Consider the following 16,542-nt stretch of genomic DNA (forward strand, 5'->3'; position numbering starts at 1 on the left):
CAGCAGCCTAGACTCACACTGGAGCCAGCTGGCCTCTTGAGGCCACTATAAGCGCTGCATCTGTGAATTGCTTGCTGAATCTTAACAGGTGGCCCCTGAGGGGCTCAGGCTGGGACTAAATTTGGCCTGCAGCTGAAATCCTCTCAGGACTGTGCCACTAGACACCTATTTCACAAATTCACGCTAATAAGACCAGAAGACTTAGGAACTGTGCTTAGCATATAGAAACAGACACCAAAAGGTAGCCAAAATGGGAAGACAAAGAAAAAAGCCATATGAGAGAATAGAACTGAGATCCAGGAATAATGGAGTCAAGTAATATAACAGATGCAGAGTTCAAAACGCTGATTTTAAAGATGCTCAATGGACTTTTGGGAAGTGTAGAGAATTTCAACAAAGAGATAAAAAACATAAAAATGGAAATGGAAATTATAAAAGAGAACCAGTCCGAAATGAAGAACACATTATCTGAGATGAAAATTATATTAAATGGAATAAACAAAGTGGATAAAGAAGAGAGTCAAATGCCTATTTAGCGTACGAGAAAGCAAGGACGTGCAATCAGAACAGCAAGAGATTATGATGCCAAGACATTAAAAATAATTTAAAGAGACTATGGCACACTATTAAGGGTCCAAATATCTGTCTGATCAATGTACCTGAATAAAATCAAGATGTTGAACAGCTGTTTGAAGAAATAATGATGGAAAACTACCCTAACCTGGTGAAGGAAATGTACGTACAACCCCAGGACGCTCAGAGAATTCCAAAAATCAGGGATCCAAAGAGGCTCACACCAAGACAGATCGTAATTAAAATGCCAAAGGTTAAATACAAAGAAAGAATATTAAAAGAGAAAAGAGAAAAACAGTTACTTATAAGGGAACACCCATAAGACTGAGAGCTGATTTCTCAAAAAAAAAAAAACTATGCAGGACAGAAGGGCTTGGCAAAAAATATTTGATAGGATGAAGACCCAGGATCTACAATCCAGAATAATTTATCCAGCAAAGCTATCATTTAGAGTTGAAGGACAGATAAAGAGCTTCCCAGACAAAAATAAGCTAAAGGAATTTATCACCAACAAGCCAGTATTACAGAAAATTTTGGAGGGACTTCTTTAAGAAGAAGAAAACATATACCAAAAACGGGAATAAAGAATGGTAACAAACACATTCCTATCAGTAAGTACCTTAAATGGAAAAGAATTAAGTGCTCCAACCAAAAGATGGAATGGCTGAAAGAATAAGAAAACAAGACCCCTGCATATGAAAAGGAAGGAGATGAAAAACATTATTGCCTTGATGGACCTAGAAGGTATTTAATTCAGACAAAGAGGTAAACACTATATGGTTTCACTTATTTGTGGAATCCAAGGAATAAAAAGAACTAATCAAAAACAAACTCACCTATATAGTGGATAATTTGATGATGGACAGAGGGGAGGGGAGTTCGAAGGGCTGGGAGAATGGGGTGAAGGGTTAAAGAAGCACAAATTAGTAGCTGATGGATGGTCACGGGGCTGGGGAGCATGGCATAGGGAATGCAGTTAGCCGTAATATGTTGACTAGGTCAGCGGAGGGAGGGAGCAATTGGGGGGATCATTTTATGAACAATATAGATGTCTAACAAATGTACCGTATACTTGAAACTAATTAAAATAAATAAATTTTCTTAAAAACCTTTCACTGTGAATTTTCTTGCGGGTTCTTTTTCTTCTTCTGCAGTTTCCTTTCTCTTGCCTCATCTTCTGCTACACATTCATGTTCAGTTCCAACAACCTCTCTTTAGTCGATTGCTCAGGAACCACCTCTAGGAGCACCTCAAGGTCCTCTTTATTCATGTCCAGGTTAAAGTTGTTTGCCATCTCAGTCACAGCCTTGTTGATTTTCTGCAAGTTCCTCATCCTTAGTAAATCCTTTGAAGTCATGGATAAAGGTCTTAAGTATCTTCTTCTAGATGCCATTCATATACTCCTTGGTGATATTATCCCAAGCCCAAGCAAAGCTCTCGATGTATCCACACCTGTATTAGTGTCTTCTTCAATTGCAGCAATAGCCTGAGCAGTAGGAGGCCTTAAAAGCGGCTATAACTCCTTGATTCATTGACTCAAAAAGGTGATGTTTGGCGAGAAACACCACTGTCATATTGGGATGAAGATCACCCATAAAAGGAAGATGTCTGGGAGCATTATCAAAAATAAGCGAAATCTTCAAAAGTATGTTATTCTCCAAACAGCACTTCTCCATTTCACTGGTGAAGCACTTCAGGAGGCTATCTTAGAAAAGGAGCCTGGTTGTCCATTACTTCCTATTGCTCCTGTATGCTAATCGCTGTGTTAGAAGGCCTCACTGTGTCGGATTACAAAGTGTTTCAATGGGCAATATCGCCCCCAAGAAAGACTGTTATCCTATCTCTAAAAACCTTGAAAGCTGGCATTGACTTAGCATTGTCTCGACATCCCCAACTTCTCTACATCTGTATTCAACTTCTGCTCTCCTTCCTGAAAAATTAGGCATATACATGAGAGTAACCATGATTGTAACCATGTAATACATGATTGTAACCATGATTTTCAACTGAAGTGGTTGGAGAGTAAAAGGGAAGAGGAGGATTTTGACCCTCTGGGCAAAAAGTTGTTGCATTTGGCACATCTGAGGACAGTTTCGGAGTGCTGCTGACATCTAGTGGGTATACATATGCAAGTGTGCTGAGTATGCGTCTTACAATGCACAGGACAATTTCCACAACAAAGAATTATCCAGCCTAAATGTCAATGGTCCCAAGGTTGAGAAGCTCTCACATCCATCTGTTGGATGAGTCATTAAGTTAGTACTTAACTTGCAGTATCCCAAGCAAGTTTTAGATCAGTTGCCATGTTTCACTTTCTATTTCCCTTTTTCTCTAGTTGCTGTGTTTTACATGTTGGTAGAAACAGAAATTCAGATTCAAAAGACAATATACACTACTGAGTTGCCTATGAATCCACCCAGTACAACAGTCTGTGAAAAAAAGACTGATATTTGAATTCCATTTAGTAATTTCAGCACATTCAACACTCAACAGTCAGGTCTTTGTTTTTCTCAATCCTGAAAATGTCTACTTCTTTAAAATTTTTATAGATGGCTTTTGTCTGTCTGAATGTGAATTTCTAAACAGTACATGTAAATAACCAGGAGAGGTTTTTTGTTCGTTTGTTTCTTTGATTTTTACAATTGATTGCTTGTTATCCATTAAACCTTAATAAGAGACTATCTCTTGGCCCAGATACAGTGAAAGAAAAGAAGGGAAAGAAGTATGAACAAGGAAGGAAAAACATTTTTCAAACATTGGAGCTCTGTTAAATTTTTCTATATCCTTGGTAAGGAGGAAATTCTGGGTTTATTTTCCTACCCAAAATAAATCATTCAGTACCTTTTCTAAAATGTGGCTTTCCACTTAAAATAAACATTGTGACTATGACTATAATATACAAACATCGTATTGTGGCTACAATAGCTAACAGGCCCACCACCTCCACGTTACCTCTCTGACCTCAGATTTTATAACTTCCCCTGCTTTCCTCACTCCAGCTACACTCTCCGCACATCTCAACTGTGCTTCCATCTCCAAGACTTCGATTTCGCTGTTTCCCTGCCTAATGCTCTTTTCTAGCCCCATATTCACAGTGCTCATTCCTTCACCTTGTTCACACCTTCGCCGAATTGCCACTTTCTCAGTGAAACCTTTCCTCACCCACATAGTTATAATAGCAAAATACCCTGACTCCAGTGCTCAGATTTATTGGATTTATCCAGTAGAAAACAACTAGAGAAGGAATATTGTTTTTTCCTTGTAAACAAGGCGTAATTAAAGTCATAATAATAGGCATGCTGAAACGTTTTATCAATTAGTTATACTGATTACTTTCTTATGCAACAGAAATATAAATTGAAGGACAAATAAATTGTGGATGAATAGATGTATAATAAAGCAAATTAGGAAAATGTTACTGTAGAATCTAGGTGGTGAGTATATTAGTATTCATTGTAAAATTCTCTCAATTTTTCTCTGTTAGATCATGTTCATAATAAAATGTTAGGATGCAAAGGTCAAAAACAATATCTAAAAATTAAATCAAACCGAGGCAAATAAACCAAAATATATGTGGGGTAGAGTATAAAATCACATAGATATGAAGTATTGCCTGTGATTTTTAATACACTATAAATTGACTATATCTCTAGAAAGATATATCTTATGGACAAAAGGAACAGCAAACAGAAAAAATCTTAAACGATTCAGCAATCATTTTGAGGCTCTTTTGTTGATTTTGTTATTCTGAGACAGTGTGTTGCAGAATAGATCATACGAACGTTGGTATCACTTGGAAAGAGATAATCGGTTTGGGAGAAAAGATACACAGATGTGAGATCAACTAGGGTAAGTAAAAATCTTGTAAACTTAAATATGTAAAATTTACTCATGATATATTTAATATTTAAAATACATACACAATATCAATGTCATTTTCCTGGTTTTGATATTGTGCAATAGTTATATGAGATGTTGCTCTTAAGTAGGTATCTGAGAGACTCTTCCTGCAACTTCCTATGAGTCTATAACTACTTCAAAATAAGCCTGAAATATAGAAGAGGAAATGATAAAAATTCAGTTAGTACTTGAATATGTTATAGTAAGCTGCACTGTGGGTCAAGGTGGGCTGAGTGGATCCTTGAAAACTCATGAGGAGATTTGAAAATCATCAGACCATTCATAACAAAGGACTTATGGTGTCTTTGAGTTCTGTGATTGGAAGTATCTAGGAATAGTCTCAAAAGCTAAGTGCATACTTTCTACATGGTGGTCAAAACTTTCTATTCTTTTTCCATCCTATTCTGTGGATCAGGAAGAGACTGAGGGGTTAATTGCCTACTGTGCAGGTGGGGAAATAAGGCAGAGTAATGAAGATACTGAATCTGAGCCTTACTCAAAAGGAGTATGTTGAGACCAAGTCCCACATCATTCATTCAGAGAATTTCGGTCACATGATAGACATTAGGGATCATCAAGGCTCTGTTTCCAGCCCACGTGTTTATCAAAATCACCTGAGGATTTCTTTTTACTATCGAGGTTGGGGGCCCATTCCTAGAGATGATTTCAATTGGTCTGGGATGGGACCTAGTTACCATTATTCTTAAAACCTCCCTAGATGATTCTAGTGTGCAGTAGGGGTTGAGATCTGATAACCTATTCCGAATCACTTGTTTATCAGCTGAGGAAAGTGAGGCTCACAGAGAAATGGCTTATTATTGCTGGTCAGTCACTCAGGGAGCTGGTCTTAGACTCCTGGGAATGGACTCATAGCTCAGTGCTGAAATTTCATTTTCTAAAAGTTTCATTGTCTCCAGTTCTTTTTTTCTTTCCTAAGTGTACACACACACACACACACACACACACACACACACACACGTATTTTGTTGCCTTTTTCTCTCTCCTTAATGATGCTCTGTCTTGTGTCACTCATGGGCTTGCTTACCCCCAAAGAAGCACTGGACAAAATTTTGAATACCAACTCAGCCAAAGTCAGAGCCCTGTAGAACCGAGACCACTGACCAATTCACAGCAGTTATAAGACAAACATTTGTCTGCCTCTCTCTGTCTTATATCTAATGTGTTGGAAAATTACATTTCCAATTTTTCCCCCCAAGAATTCCAAAGACACCTTGTTCCCCAACAGGAGAGGTTTTCGAGTTCATTTATTTAAGCACTTCCTTATAGCCTGAACATTTATCAGGCTACGTGGATAAACCTGGCTTATTTATTGAGACATTTTTATTGAGCAGAACTTCCTGACTAGTTCAGGATTTTGTAAACAGGATGAGTTTAAAAGAGTTGCTGAATTGTGAAACTTAATAGTCTTTGCTGATCTGTCTTATAGAACAAAGAATTCCGTGAATGATTGACCACACCTTGTTCCTGTTGAAACCACATAAGGATGCCTAAAAAAACAAAGGCTGACTTTTCTTCATTAAAATATCAAATTCTCCTCCCCAGGCAGAGTTTATCCATTTTCTACATGAGAGATGTATAATAAAGCATGATTCTCTACTGTGCCTGTGCTAGAATGACCTTGCCCCTACATATAATGACCTGTCTCTTTTTGATGAATATGTTTAACTAGTCCCAGTAATGGTGACTCCTTTTGTCTATTTGGAGAAACATCACTTTGGGAGATATCCCCAGTACTCTCTTTATTTGCTGCAAGTAATAAGCTTTCTTTGCTCGTATACTGTCTTGGTCGAGATTCACTAGGCAACACTCACCAAGAGATGAACCCCTTGCATTTAGTAACAATGTCTCAGGGGAAGCTTATAGAATTGATGAGGGCTGAGATGGGAGATGATCTGTGCAGGGGAGACTGAAAGGAAAATTTTTAGATCTGGCAGTGTATCTGATTTAGTGTTTGTAACAAGAAAATATTCTTGCAACTGCTCCTCTTCTGTTTATTTTAAAAGACAAAGTATAGGTGGCTTTTTAAAAAGAAAACATTACTTTAACTCGATGACTTATAATAATAACATTAATAATAATGATGATGATAAATAATAATAATAACAACGACCTCTTATTTCCATGCTCCTATGTGCCAGGTAGTTGCTAATTATTTAAACTCAAGTTCCATGAAGTGTAGTTAAGATTGAGTTAGAATTTGACTAAGGATGTGGGTATCCGTGCTGGAGAAATAGAAAGCTCTCTATGCCAAACCATGGCACCTTGCTTTGACCTCCTGCCCAAGAATCAGGTATTAAGAGGCTCTCTTGATATTTGGTTTATTTCTTTCTTTCCTGAACCAGGTGGGTCATTTATTTCTTTCAAGCTGAAACTCAAAGTAACAACCAGTATCCTGGTAACTTAATTGGAAATAATTTTATTTTATATGATATATTTATATTATAGTAGATTCCTTCCATGTATAGGAGACTAACTGAAAATGGGGCTACCTCCCCGAATTCTTCCTTTTCTGCACAGTCATCTGGAATCCAGTCACCAGCCTCCATGACAGACAATGATGGACTGAGTTTTGCCTTCAGGGTGGGGGGCAGATCTGGTTCCCAGCCCTGGCCAGTTGCTATGTTTCTACAGCGTTAGGAACACTCATCACAGGTCCATTCATTGGTAATCTAGTTTCATACAATTCAGAACTCACCTGGAAACCTCCGAAGACATAGCACATAGTCTTTGCCCTGTGACTCTTGATGAAACCGTGGGCAAAAGATACCATCAGAACTTTCTATCTTTTATCTCAAATTCTCTATTTCTGTCAGCTCAACTACTTGATATTCTTCTCTGTAACTAAGCTTCCTTTGTTTGCATTATTTTCAGGCCACATGGAAAAACATGGCTGACAATGGTATCCAAATATTTATGTTACAGGTCCTACACTTCCCAGAATCAGCTTCCCAATGAAGCAAGTCTAATTGTCTACTCTCCATAAGCACTTCCCTGTGATTAAATTAACTATGATTGGGATAAATTTGCTTTGCAAAAGCTGCCGGGGAATTACCACTTTACTACAGGTATCAGGAGAGTGGGGCATTTTCCAATGAAAAATAGGGAGTAACGGGAGCTTGGCAGACACCTGTAATAGGAGACAACCTCAACCCAAGACCCCACCCTCAGCACTTGTTTTACTCCACCTCTCCCCACAAACACCATGAGTACAAAAGATGACACAGGCCAGGTTGGGATAAGCCAAGCCTGGGTGCCGTGGACACCGAGAAGACTGGACAGAGCTCATACATAGGTATGACAATCATGTCTGGTGAATAAGAACACTTTAGATAACTATAATGAGAGTATCAAAAATAAGAACATATTGTTATTTAGGCCTAACATGTTTTGTTTGAAGTCTCAAGAGGGTAGCACATATATATTTTCTCTGCTCCTGTATATAAAGGAGTTCTAGGTCTCTTATTGTCATTGACCATTCTCCAGAAGGGTCTAGAATGATATACACTCTCAGAAAATAGGAACAAAGTTGGATTAAGATTCCAGTTTAGAGATTTGCAGGCTTTTATATTACAAAACAACTTTGGTTTCCAGATAAGCAAACTGAAGCAGAGATCTAGGGCATGACCTTGGCAAGTGCACACAGTCAATTTTCACAGGCGTCCCTGACTCCAGGTTCAGTGGACTCTACATAACTGACATGTAGCCAGCTCTGCAGTTTGTACAAGGCCAGATAGACTGCGAGAGAGGAATTAGCCCATCACTAAGACTGCTTTTCACGAGCTTCTCCTTGATCAGTTTTTGAAACAAAACAAAGGAATCACTTGCTTAAGTTTCATTTTCCTCCAGCAAGAAGGCTGAAAACTTCAGTTTCAGTTTCTACTTTCAGTTTTCATGTGGGTTTCCAATTTGTTCTTGCACACTTACAAGTTACCTTATAAGGAGCTGTTTATCTCCTTTATAAAGCCTTGTCCTGTACCTAGCATTACCTGAAAACCCACAAGACAGGCTGGCCATCCAGCAAACCAAAATACTACAGAACTGCTGTTTAATATATTGCAACCATGAGGTAAGGATTTCTCTACTTCTCTGCCTTTATGTCTAAAGTTTTTGAAAAGTTTTAATCAACACTATCTCAATAGACTTAGTTTCAGTGATATCAAGTTTTCTTACTCTTCTATTTGAGCATTTGCTTACGAACTGGGTGTTGCATGCATGTGTGTATGTATGTATGTGTGGTGCATGTACATTCACACACACACATTAACTGTTTTTGTTATTTTTATTTTTGTTAGCATTTTTATTTTTGTTAGCATCACTTAAAGGAAGCTTTCCTCGTGTTAAAGCCCAAAGAAGAAGAGGGAAATGGGAAAAGAATTTTGCAAGAAGGGAGATGATCCAATCTCTGAATATATTTTTTACCAAACTCACTGACATAGGGAGGAAATAGACAGTTTGTGTGGAGAGAGACATTGCTTTTAGCTGCCTCCTAAGCATGGAGGAAAAATAGAGACCACTCAGTTGTGTGAGCCAGTTGTGAGGTGTCTCAGCTATCTTAAGAGAAGTATTGTGGGGATGCCATGGGATCTATGCTCACTGCCTAGAAAACATGGCCTTCCTCTGTAAGCTTCTGGTCTCACTATCTGCACTGCTGGGCTTCTATGTCAAGCCTTCTCAGTTCAACTGGATTTAAAATGAGCAGATTACCGCTCCCCTGGGGAAGCCAGGTAGTCTGCAGATACTTGATATCCTCCTGTCCACAGGACTTGGGACCTAATGTGGGAATTTCTATATTATTGAAACTCATTCTAGATTCAAATAATACCTGATATCAGCAGGTTAAAAAAATTATATATATTAATCACTATTGATCTGATAATTTTTCCTCAGTACTCCAGTGAACAAAATTTTATGTTTTAAAATTTTTTATTTTTTTAGGCGAAGCAACCCTTGATTGACCTCACAGTTTGCAAGGACCTTGTCAATTTATAATCCCCTATTTTTTTTTTTATTTTTTGTTTATTTTTTAAGCCTATAGCACCTGGTCTCCCTAGGTGGTCTCCCATCCAAGTACTAACCAGGCCCAACCCTGCTTAGCTTCCAAGATCAGATAGAATTGGGCTTGTTCAGGGTAGCATGGCTGTGAGTGACAAAATTTTGAAGGAGCAAAAGTTTCAGAAAATGCACAGTATGGGCCCTTGATAAACACCCTCCTCTCCCCTTTGGTCCACAGACAGAGTGGATTGTCATTGATAATAATAATAATAATAATACTATTATTTTAAATTATTAATTAAAATAATAATAATATTATTATTACTATTATTATATAAAAGTAGTTATCACCTCATGAATGCTTATTAAATGCCAGCCTGGCTTCTAAAGCTTCTAAAAATATTATGTAAATTGTTACATTTAATATTCAAAAGAAAACGTGAGGCAAGTACTCATGTTATACTCATTGTGTAATAATGAATCTTAGATATAAAAATGTTAAGATCACATAGATAATAAGTGATAGAGCTGAGATATGAACCAGAGTCTCTATTCAATGACATCTTGTTTAACCTTTAAACCAGTGGGGGTCTGTGTGATAATTTCAGAGAGCATACTAATTGTTTTCGCGTTTTATTGCTTTTGTATACATTACATCGTGTGTTCCCCTCCCATAGTTAGATTTCTTTCTGTCACCACATATTTGACTCCTTTTACCTCATCTACCTCCCTCCCCCCCCCACCTATCCTCTGATAAATACTAGTCTATTGTCCATGTCCATGAGTCTGTTTACCTTGTTTGTTTGTTACTTTTATGTTTATATCCACATATAAGTGCTATCATGTGGTTTTCAACTTTTTCTGTCTGGCTTATTGCATTTAGCATGATTATCTCAAGGTTCATCCATGTTGTCGCAAGTGGCAGTATTTCATCTTTTCTTATGGCTGAGTAATATTCCATTGCATATATGTACCACAGCTTCTTTATCCAATCATCTATCGTAGGGCACTTCAGTTGCTTATATGTCCTGACTACTGTGAATAATGCTGCTATGAACATCAGTGTACAATATCTTTTTGGATATAGATTTTCAGTTCTTTAGGGTAAATATCCAGAAGAGGGATTGCTGGATCATATGGTAGATCAATTCTTAGTTTTTAAAGGAATCCCCATACTGTTTTCCATAGTGGCTGTACCCATTTGTAGTCCCACCAGCAGTGTATGAAGGTTCCTTTTTCTCTGCATCTTCTCCAACAATCGTTGTTACTCGTCCTGTTGATAAGAGCTATCCTAACAAGTAAGAGATGGTATCTCATTGTGGTTTTGATTTGCATTTCCCTAACAGCCAGAGATGTGGAGCATCTTTTCATATGTTTGTTGACCATTTGAATGTCCTCTAGAAAGAAGTGTCTGTTCAGGTCCTCTCCCATTTTTTGCTTGGCTCATTTGTTTTTTGGTTGTTATTGAGTTGTATGAGTTCTTTGTACATTTTGGATATTAAGCCCTTATCAGAGTCGTTGCTTGCAAATATTTTTTCCCATTCAGATGGTTGTCTCTTTACCTCGTTGACAGTTTCTTTTGCTGAGCAGAGGCTTTTTAGTTAAATGTATTTTCAGTCATTTTGTTTTGCTTTTACTTCCCTTGCCTTTGAGGTCAAATTCATAAAATCCTCTTTAAGTTAAGGTCCATGAGTTTAGTTCCTATGTTTTTTTCCATGCACTTTATTGTTTCAGGTCTTATAGTCAGGTCCTTAATCCATTTTGAGTTAATTTTGGTGTGTGGTGATAGATAACAGCTAGTTTCATTCTTTTGCAGGTGGATTTCCAGTTTTCCCAGTATCATTTATTGAAGAGACTTTCCTTTCTCCACTGTATGGTTTTGGGTTTTTTTTGTTGAAAATTATTTTCCCATATAAACATAGATTTATTTCTAGACTCTCGATTCTGTTCCACTGCTCTGTATGTCTGTTTTCCTGCCAATACCATGCCATTTTGATTATTGTCACTCTATAGTATAACTTGGAGTTAGGCAGAGTGATGCCTCCAGCCTCATTCTTTTTTCTCAGGATGGCTTTGGCAATTCAGGGTCTTTCGTGCTTCCGTGCAAATCTGATGGGTTTTTTGTTCTATTTCTTTAAGAAATGTCAATGGGATTTTGATGGGGATTGCATTAAATCTGTATAATGCTTTAGGTAATAAGGTCATTTTAACGATGTTGCTTCTTCCAATCCAAGAACTCAGAATGTCTTTCCATTTCTTTGTATCTTCTTTGATTTCTTTTAATTAGGTCTCATAGTTTTCATATAGGTCCTTCACATGTTTCATTAAATTTATTCCTAGGTGAGGTGGCTCCATAATGTAGTGGTTACACGCAGAAGGTCCTGGTTTTACACCCCAGGTGGAGCCATGGACCATACCTCAGGGCTATGGCGGCTCTGAGTCTAGAGCATTGGCAAGGGAGCGGGCTCAACAGGGAACAATGGATTCTGCCGGCACTTCTGTACAGAGTGAGTCTCACCTGGGCCCTCACTCCTACTATGAGTCTCTGTAAGTCCCTGGTGCCCCCTGCATACAGCTGAATTAGCACTGGTGCTCAGAGCAAGCAGGTCCGTCGCCACGAAAATCTGCTCGTGGATGCGGCCCCTTTAAGAGTAGTCTGACGCTGCCGCAGCCTCTATCTCACTCAGCCTCTCCAGACCAGGTAGCCCCGCGTCCTCATCCTACCTTCTGCCGGGTGATTTCTTGGACTTCTACCTAGTTGTATGGCTTGTTCATCTAGATCCCAGGCGATTTTTTCCTTGCTGTTGCTCCTTGTTTCTGTCACTACTTTGATTTGGTCGCCCGAGGGATGAACAGAACCTCTATCATCTAAGCCATTTTTTTTCTTCCAACAGATTTTTAATAAAGGCACAAAAGCAATTCAGTGGAGAAATAATAGTCTTTTAAGAAATGGTGCTGGAGCAATTGGATGTCCATAGGCCAAAAAAAAAATTTATCAATCTAATATTGATATGTTACAGGAAAATTAACTCAAAGTGGATCATAGATTTAAATGTACAATGCAAAACTATAAAATTGTAGAAGAAATCATAGGGGTAAATTCAGGACCTAGGGCTTGGTGAAGACTTCCTGGACATGATACTATAAGCATGATCCATATGATTTTAAAAATTAATAAATTATACTTCATCAGAATTAAAACGTTTGCTTTTCAAAAGATTCAATCAAGGAATAAAAAGCTACACACTGAGAAAATGTTTGAAAATCACATACCTCATAAAGAACTTATATCTAGAATTTATAAAGAATTATCAAAACTGAACGATAAAAACAAACAATCCAATTAGAAAATAGGCAAAAGATATGAAGAAATATTTCACCAAAGAGGGTATGCAAGTGGCAAATAAACATGTGGAAAGCTGTTCACCACCACTAGCCATTAGGGAAGTGCAAAGTAAGACCATAATGAGAGATGACTACATACCTATTAGAAGGACTAGAATCTTTAAAAAAAAAAAGTGAAAATATCAAACACTGGTAAGGATAGAGAGAACTGGATCATTCATACATTGCTAGTAGGAATGTAAAATGATATAACACTGGAAAAACGTGGCAGTTTCTTAAAAACATAAGCACACACCATGGGGCCTAGCAATTGCATCTCTGGGCACACACCATATGGCCTAGCAATTGCACCTCTGGGTGCAATTGCACCTGTTTGTACAAGCAAAATCCTGTACACAACTATTCATAGCACTTTTATTTGTAATAGGTCCAAACCAGAAACAACTGAAATGTCAGTGATGAGTGAAAAAAAGCCAATCTCAAAAGGTCACATACCATATGATTCCATTTATATGACATTCTTGAAATAAAAAAATTATAAATAACAAATTAGTGTTATTAGAGGTGAGAGATGTTTGGGGAAGAAGACACATGTGACTATAAAGAAATAGTGTGAGGGAGATATTTGTGATGATGGAGTAGTTCTAGATCTTGATCAAGGTGGTGGTTCCATGGATTTACTCACATGATAAAATGGCATTCAACTCTACACATATAATACCAATTTCAATTTCCTAATTTTGATATTGTACTATAGTTATATAAGATATAAGCACTGGGAGAAACTGGGTGAAGGGTGCCCTGAAACTATGTACTACCTTTGCAACTTTCTATGAATCTAAAATTATTTCCAAATAATAAGTGAAAAAGAAATAATCGGTTAAAATTATCCCTTTTAAGTGGTCTTATTTTAGGTGGTCTTGTTACATAAGCTGCAGACTAAGGTCCTGAGGTTCTAACTGGGCTCTATCCAAATTATATTAATATGAAAATAGGAAACTCTTATATACCACGTCATATATGAGAGGTGCTTTACAAATATGGCTTACTAATCCTCACCAACCTGTCTGATAAGTACTATTATTATCCCTATTTGACAAATAGGACTCTGGAGCACAAAGAGGTTACTTGGATAGAACGTGCTGGAGCCAGCATATGGAGCCAAGTGAACCACATTTGAACTCCAAGCAGATCTTAGAAATACAGCTGACACTTGAACAACATGGAGGGTAGGGATGCGAATCCCACCTCACCTCCACTCCCTGTCCCCACACAGTTGAAAACCCACTATAACTTTAAATTCCACAGTTGGCCCTTGGCATCTGCAGATTCAACCAACCACAGATCAAAAACAGTAATATTTTCCATCCATGGCTAGGAATGGGAAACACTGTTTTCCATCCACGGTTGGTCGAATCCCTGGATGTAAAACCTCTGATAAGAACAGCTGAGTGTATTTACGGAAAAAAGTTCACGAATAAGCGGACATACCCAGTTCAAACCAGTGTTGCTCGAGGGTCAACTGTAAAGGGACTCTAAGGAAAATCAAAGCAGGTGTCTCCTCGTCAAAGCTAAACTATAAATACAAAGTGTTTTACCTGGTCTCTTTTCATTGGTTATTCCTCATCTGACCAGGAAAATCTGCTTTTGTTTTCACAGTAAGAATGCTGATGAAGATCAGGTCAAGGACAGGCTGGAGCAGCTGAGATGTCACTTTACATGGAAGTTGCTAATCGAAGACACTGAAATTACTGATTTAGAAAACAGGATCTTCGATGAGATTGAATTCCTAGACATCAAACACAACGTGGGAGTGCACAACCTACTGGCCTATATAAAACACCTGAAAGGCCAAAATAAGGAAGCCCTGGAGAGCTTGAAAGAAGCTGAAGACTTAATCCAGCAAGAACCTACCAACCAATCAGACACAAAAAGGCTGGTTACCTGGGGCAACTATGCCTGGCTGTATTACCACCTGGGCAACCTGGGAGAAGTCCAGATTTACCTGGACAAAGTGGAAAACACTTGCAAGAAAGTTGCCAGTCCCTCCTGCTATAGACTGGAGGGTCCTGAGATGGACTGTGAGGAAGGTTGGGCCTTGCTGAAATGTGGAGGAAAGAATTATGAACGAGCCAAGGCCTGCTTTGAAAAGGCTCTGGAAGTAGACCCTGAAAATCCTGAATTCAACACTGGGTATGCGATCACCATGTTTCGTCTGGATAGCTTTCACAAACTACCGCAGCATAAAGAGGCATTTTCTCTATGCCCCCTAAAACAGGCCATCAGGCTAAATCCGGAAGATGCATATATTAAGGCTCTCCTTGGCCTGAAGCTTCAGGATGTAGGAGAAACAGCTGAAGGAGAAAAGTACATTGAAGAAGCACTGACCAAAATGTCCTCGCAGACCTATGTCTTTCGTTATGCAGCCATGTTTTACCGAAGAAAAGGCTCTTTGGATAAAGCACTTCAGCTCTTAAAAGATGCTTTGCAAGCAACACCCTCTTCTGCCTTCCTGCATCACCAGATAGGGCTTTGCTACAGATCACAAGTTTTACAAATAAAGAAAACTACAAAATGGCAGCCTAGAGGACAGGATAGAGAAAATGTCAATAGAATAGCAAACTTAGCCATATCTCATTTTGAATTCACACTGAAACTAAAGCCCACATTTGAGATAGCTTACATACACCTGGCAGATATGTACATAGAAATAGGCAACTATGAAAAAGCTGAAGACACTTATCAAAAAGTGTTTTCCATGAAAACACTTGACAAAGATATTCTGCAAGATATATATTTCCACTATGGCCAATTTCAGGAATTTCAAAGGAAATCTGAAAGCGATGCAATTATCTATTATTTAAAAGCAATAAACATAGAAAACCAGTCATATTCAAGAGATAAAAGTATCAGTTCTTTGGAGAAATTGGTTTTAAGAAAACTTCGGAGAAATGCATCAGACATAGAAAGCTTGAGGATCCTCAGGTTCATCGACAAATTGAAAGGAGAAATAAATGAAGCTTCGGAGTCTGACGAGCGGGCCCTAAAGCTGGCTGCTGACTTTGAGAGCTCTGTGGGACTGAAATAGGGAACACTTTCACAGTTCATTTGATTTTAGGTTAACATGTATAAATGATTTTTTTGCTACTGCTTTCGGAAACATATATTGTAATTCGCTGTGATGATGTAATTTTTGAACAATTACTCAAACCTGATAATATATTAGTCGTATTCAGAAAATAGTGAAGTAGAATAGATACGTCTCTCTGTGTGAGGGGGAGGAAGAGAGAAAACATTTCTCTGTGAATGTTATATAGTAGAATGAACAGTTTGTTAAGTAGATTTGTAGCAAATAAAATACTGCATTTACATAAAATAAACTGTCCAATTCATTCATTTAGTCAACAAATAGTTTTCAGTGCTAGATATCAAAAATAGTATGGTGATATAAAGAAACTTCTTTTCCTCTACCCATCTTAGGTTTATTGACTGGGGCCCCCTAAATTGGACTAACAAAAGACACATTAACAAGAGAAAGACAGACAAAAGTTCATTAACGTGTGCGCATCTCAGATAGACCTGAGAATACCCAGTGATGAGTACCTCAAAGGGGTGGTTAGAACTTGGGCTTATATAAATAGCCTCTTAACAAATGAATGATACTTTTTTTAGAGAAGTGATAAAAGGAAAAGAACCTTGAGTTTCTAAGAT

At 38.0% G+C, this 16,542-nt stretch overlaps 1 protein-coding gene and 1 pseudogene across 1 annotated transcript; one reads left to right on the plus strand and one right to left on the minus strand.

Moving 5' to 3' along the window:
- Positions 1-8,437: 8,437 nt before the first annotated feature.
- On the plus strand, positions 8,438-16,225 carry LOC107501624 (interferon-induced protein with tetratricopeptide repeats 1). Its single transcript, XM_016127954.2, has 2 exons — positions 8,438-8,560; positions 14,491-16,225. Exons 1-2 carry the CDS (start codon positions 8,556-8,558, stop codon positions 15,917-15,919), a joined length of 1,434 nt encoding a protein of 477 aa, XP_015983440.2. The 5' UTR covers positions 8,438-8,555; the 3' UTR covers positions 15,920-16,225.
- On the minus strand, positions 9,521-9,639 carry LOC118604759 (annotated as a pseudogene).
- Positions 16,226-16,542: the final 317 nt, after the last annotated feature.

This window comes from Rousettus aegyptiacus, unplaced genomic scaffold (assembly GCF_014176215.1).
Source record: "Rousettus aegyptiacus isolate mRouAeg1 unplaced genomic scaffold, mRouAeg1.p scaffold_m13_p_6, whole genome shotgun sequence".
NCBI classification, from domain to species: Eukaryota; Metazoa; Chordata; class Mammalia; order Chiroptera; family Pteropodidae; genus Rousettus; species Rousettus aegyptiacus.